Genomic DNA, 5,521 nt, shown 5'->3' on the forward strand with positions numbered 1-5,521 from the left:
ATTTAGCAAATAATAATTTAAAAATTATTTTAAAACTACCAGAACTTTATGACATTTTTCGTTAATTGTGTTACACATTAGCAGAATATTAAAAATGAAACTTTGAGGTGGAGCTCGTATTCCTGGCTTTAACTTTTATTCCTTAATGCACGTTTAGATTGCACGCAGTTTTGTAACTCTTAATTTAACTTTAAAGTATTTAGTAATAATGTTATCTTAAAAAAACACTACCTTGGATGGTGCTATGTGAAGAGTGAAATATATTTATATTGTTTTTAAATAGCTACCCCACAGTACATTCTTTAGGGATGGATAAAAGTAAAAATTATAGCCTTAATAAAAATTTTAATTTCGTAAAAGGTAATTTTTAATCACTTTTAACAAGTAATAAACCTAAAAACTCATCTAAGTATTTATCAAAACTTGGGTAAAAAGTTTGAAGTCACGTCTTTTAGGAAAAATTACGTTTACTAAGAGACATCCAAAATTTTCACTAAACTATTTATTAAAATAACTCCAGAATACCTTATGGTATAATTGAAAACCACAAGCTTTGTCACTTGCGGTTATGGTTTTACAATTATTAAATATTTGTACCTATTGCACAACGTCTTAACAAATGCAATGGTAAAAGTTTATATAACCTTTTACAGCTTATTAAAATATACTGTAAATAAACAAAAAGAAAAGGTATACTACGGCATTCCCGTATTGGGAAACCAATAATATTTTTTTTAAAAAATTCATTAATAAAATAAATATTAGGTTTTAAAAGATTTAACGCGTCTCCAAGCTTGATATAAGCAGAGCGAAAAGGTAAAGAATAAACAATTTATAACTACTATAAAACCCGAACAATTTATAGCTATTATAAAACCATGTAACTAATTTTTACAAATATTTTTAAATTTTAGCTTCAGATATACTAAGCAATTTTAGATAATCAATATATTATTTAAGAATATTTGCGTTTATTAGTAAACTATACGTCTTTAAAAAGTTTAGTAGTTATAAATTTTTATGATTAATATAGTTTTTAACAATGTTTGGTTAATTTAAGTGATACTGTGCGGTGCAGCTTTTTAAAGGAAAATATTTTGTTTAATAACAGCTCTTTATAACTCTAAAAGAAGCTAAAAAGCCCTAAGAAAAAAAGGAGAAAAAGTAGGCCGCAGAAACTATTTTTTTTTAAACGTACATGACCGGAGGTGACAATATAGATATTTATATAAAATAACAGTAATTATTTTAATCGGTAAACTTACTTTTTCATACTCTAAATAGTGTAATCAAACTTATATTATTAAGCTTTTAGGTTGTCAAATCTTTTTTACTTTATCTTTTTTAATATATAAAAGGCAAAAACTATAACTGTTATTAAAAATATAGTCTTCTAACGATGACTTAACTCAGCTCATTTAAATTAAAATCGAATTTATATAATCTCAATTTTCTTATAATTCTGAACGTTATTACTAAAAACTTGTTTTACTCTGATCTTTTTAAGTTTTTTAATTTTTTTACCATATTACTCTTAAGACTTTAGACTCCAAGAGCTTCGATAGCAATCCAATTTATATGGAAGTTTTGAGGACAAACAAAAATTGGGCATAATTTAAACTTAATCAAAGGCTTCAATTGGTATATAATGTTTTTCTTTTTTAAAAATCAAAATTGGTTGGCTCTAATTATACCCAATTTTTAAGAGCGTGGTGCAAGCGGATCAGTTAAGTGAACGTTAACGCTTTCATTTCAAATAATCTTCTTTCCTACAAGTCTAGATTCTAAATAAGTAAATAGATTAAAATTTAAATATAAGTTATGGTTTTTTAGTTATCGTAAATTATAAAGCTTCTTAAGCTTAACACCGTTAAACTCTTAAAAAATTTTTTATAAGAAATCCTGGATGAAATAATATATCTAATAATTTAATTTGATTGTTTTAATTTAGTTGAGGAGTTTGGAAAGATTCAAAGTAATTTAAAGTGTTAACATTCTCTAACTAAAGTCTTAATATATAAAACTTGCAGCAACTTCTATACTACGAGGACATTAGTGCATAAGTAGTTGTTATCTCTTTTATTTAACAATTAAGTTTAAGTTACGGCTGTAGAGTTGTAATAATAAATTAATTCTAGTTTTTGATGAACTTCTGTTGTTTTCAATATATTAAGCCGATTTTTAGTTAACTTCTAGCATATTGGATTTTTAAAGTAACTAAACATTATTTTTTTAAACATAACTCATAATAGTATGTAATTATATTTGTTTTATACTGTTTCTTTGATAATGAAAAATAGTAAACTAATGTGCTATTTTCGGGTTTATGGAATTTATATAACAATTTATAAATTGTGTACGAATTATTAAGGAAAGCTCTTTCTATTGTTTAGTCCATTAAATTTAACAAAAAAATTATATTGTTGATTTTAAGAAACAATTTTAATAACTTTTGAAAAGAACAGTTGGTAACCCTTATAATAAAGTTGATCAGTACATTATTTGCCAGCAACTCTTTCACATAAAAAAAAAGGTTTTAATGCGTGTTTCTATTGGCTAATTTTTTTGTTGTAGTACAAGTTTTCAAAGTTAACTATTTGTGTATTATTTATCTACACTTAATAACTTTTCATACTCTAATTTTTTTTTAAATTTAACATATTTTGAAATAATTTTTTTTGAAAAAAAAAAAAACATATTACTACAGTACATTGCTTGGAATGAATAAAGCGTGAAACATCTGGTGAATGAATTTTTTTTAAAAAATCGACCAGTAATATCCTTTTTTTTTACTTATTTCGACCATACTGAAAATAGAAATCTTTTTATTTGAAATTGTTGAGAGCACATGACTATTTTTGATGTAAAAGCTAGTATATAATAACTTCTGGCGGGTGTGCTATCTTGGTATTTTCATACTCTACCTAAAGGGGGCAAGGGTTTCAAGTTTTTTAAGGGTAGAGGCCACAACAATGGACGACGGCAGTAATTTTGGACCTTTAAATAAGATTATTACTGATATTAATAATGAAAATAATAACTCGGAACGCCTCGTTAAAAAAGATAAATGCGATAAGCAAAAGAACAATACTGAAAACAGTTTTAATAATGAATTTTTTCAGTTTGAAAATGTTGATTTTAGTAACCTAATTCTCCCTATTAACGAGTTACTTCCTTTAGGAAACGATAAAAATTCTTTATTAACTTTTCTACCCAATTCGAACTTTAATGTAAACTACACCGGCGTTACAGGAACTTCAAATTTAAATGTTGTGGAGAACAGAATTTATAATATAAATTCCAACACAAAAAATCTAGAGACCTATGTTGGCACTACAACCGAGAGTACAAACGAAAAACCCCATTTAAATAAAACCAAGAACTTAAAAAATATAAAAAATTATGATAATTATAAGAACTACTATTCTACTGAGATTAACACAAGTAAACCACCTAATTATAACCAAAATAATAATCTTACTTATGGTGGCCAGACTGCTGTAGTTACTAACCAAAATCAACTCACCTACTTACCACCGAATGTTTACCAGGAAAAAAACGGGACTTTTGGCTATGCTTATCTTGGAAAAGAAGATAGGCAGCCTACCATGCCCATCAAAGAAAAATTACTCTATAACGAAATTTATAGACTACCAGAAAGTACTATGTATAAATCTGCTTCTCAAATAAAACAGCAAAACTCGTATTATAACACGGCTACAATTTCAAAACCATTTTTATCAACCCATTATAATTTTTCTAACGGAAAGCCATTTTTGCAAGAGGTAAACCGAAATATGGCGTTTTTACCTTCCCCTATTTTGAGCTATAAAACATTAATAGATTTACCTTCAGCATTTTTAGATAATGAAGTAAATAAAAAAACTTTTACTGAGAACGGTGCCTTTTATAAAGGGAAATGCAATGATAGAGCGACTAAAAAAAAAACTAAGGTTAGTAATGAAAAGAATAAGAAGGCCAAAATTAACAAAAAAGTTATCAAGAAATCTCATAAAGGTATTACAAAAATTTCGGAGTTCCACAGTTCGGAAGAGTTAACAATAGAGGAATTGCGCAAACTTACCTGGAGCAATATACCGAAGTATCGCAAGTACTTTCAAAAGTTTTCTGAAGAGGAGAACGCCAACTATAGAAGGTATTATAACCCTAAGTATTGCCATAATGCATCTTCTTCTGAGACATTCGATAAACAGTTGTTTAACTCTAATGTTAACTTTAAAAAAAAGCAAAATATTTTAAATAAATGGCTAATAACTCATGCTGATAACCCCTATCCTTGTGCAAAAGAGAAGATAATTTTAGCACAGCTAACAAGTTCGACTGTAAACCAGATTACACATTGGTTTGTTAATTCTCGAAGACGCAAACGGGATCTTTTGGAAGCTATTAGAAAAAAGAAATAAAAAAATTCTACATTAAAAAAAACTTTATGAACCATACATTTTGAAATTTAATTAACAATATAATATGATTCTAATATTTTTTTAATATTAAGTAGGATGAAGTAACCGTAATTTGAGTTATACCTTATAACCCAGCATTTTAAATTACTTTTCGAACGAAGAAAAAAATATACAATTTAATTTTAGAACAGCTTTTAATAAAACAACTTACTTTCCCTAGGGTATAAAGTTCTTATTTTCTTATTATTTTCTCTTTACGAAATATATCTACTTTATAGGTTTATGAATTACCTTAATATTAATATATAATTTTAGACAACAGTAGTTATTTTTTTGTAATTATAACTAACCATATTTTTCAATCAACTTAATAAAAAATTTCATGTTTTAACTGTAAACAAACTAGTTCGCAACTTCAGCATGTATACTAATATGAAAGTATCTGATAATTATGAAGGATGGTTTTTAACTGATCATCTTAAAAAAAGGCTTGTTCTTCAAAATTATACGTTTCTAGCAAGCGCCTATTTAAAAATCATGAATCGAAAGGCATTTTTAGAGAACTTATTTCGACAGAAAGTGTCTTCAACACGGTGTTGAATAGCAATAGTTATCTTAATGAGATTTTCCAGGCATTTCAAAGTGGAAAATTGGTTTACATGAGAAATGCTTTACGCCTTTACTATTTAGAAGATCAAGTATATAATAAAGTTGTTGATAGCTTAATTTTATTCTTGATGATTAAAATACCAGAGGACCGTAAATTTCGAGCTATCATAATGCGGAAGATTTCTACTTGTAAATCATTGGATGCACGACTTACGTTATTAGCCATTTATATAAAAAAGAAACTGATAAATTTTTAATCGCGTGCTAATATCTACTAAAACATTATTTAAGTCAAAGAAATGCTAAAAGTTATTGAAGCCTACTTTAAATGCAACTACTAATAACAAAGGTAAGTTTATGTACAACTCGAGTTTAGTAGTACATGATGACTACAACAGCAGTAAAATCTTTCTCTCCCCTGATATTTAGTAATTTTACATACTTTAGCAAAGAGTAATCGGCCTCCTCGCTTCACTAGTGCAACAGTA

The 5,521-nt window shown here is 27.0% G+C and overlaps 1 protein-coding gene across 1 annotated transcript; it reads left to right on the forward strand.

Moving 5' to 3' along the window:
* Window positions 1–2,972: 2,972 nt before the first annotated feature.
* LOC135144349 (homeobox protein 9-like) lies at window positions 2,973–4,424 on the forward strand. Its single transcript, XM_064076392.1, has one exon. It carries the CDS (start codon window positions 2,973–2,975, stop codon window positions 4,422–4,424), a length of 1,452 nt encoding a protein of 483 aa, XP_063932462.1.
* Window positions 4,425–5,521: the final 1,097 nt, after the last annotated feature.

Source organism: Zophobas morio, unplaced genomic scaffold (assembly GCF_036711695.1).
Source record: "Zophobas morio isolate AGI-343-1 ecotype UQ-CSIRO unplaced genomic scaffold, CSIRO_AGI_Zmor_V1 ptg000094l, whole genome shotgun sequence".
Classification (NCBI taxonomy): domain Eukaryota; kingdom Metazoa; phylum Arthropoda; class Insecta; order Coleoptera; family Tenebrionidae; genus Zophobas; species Zophobas morio.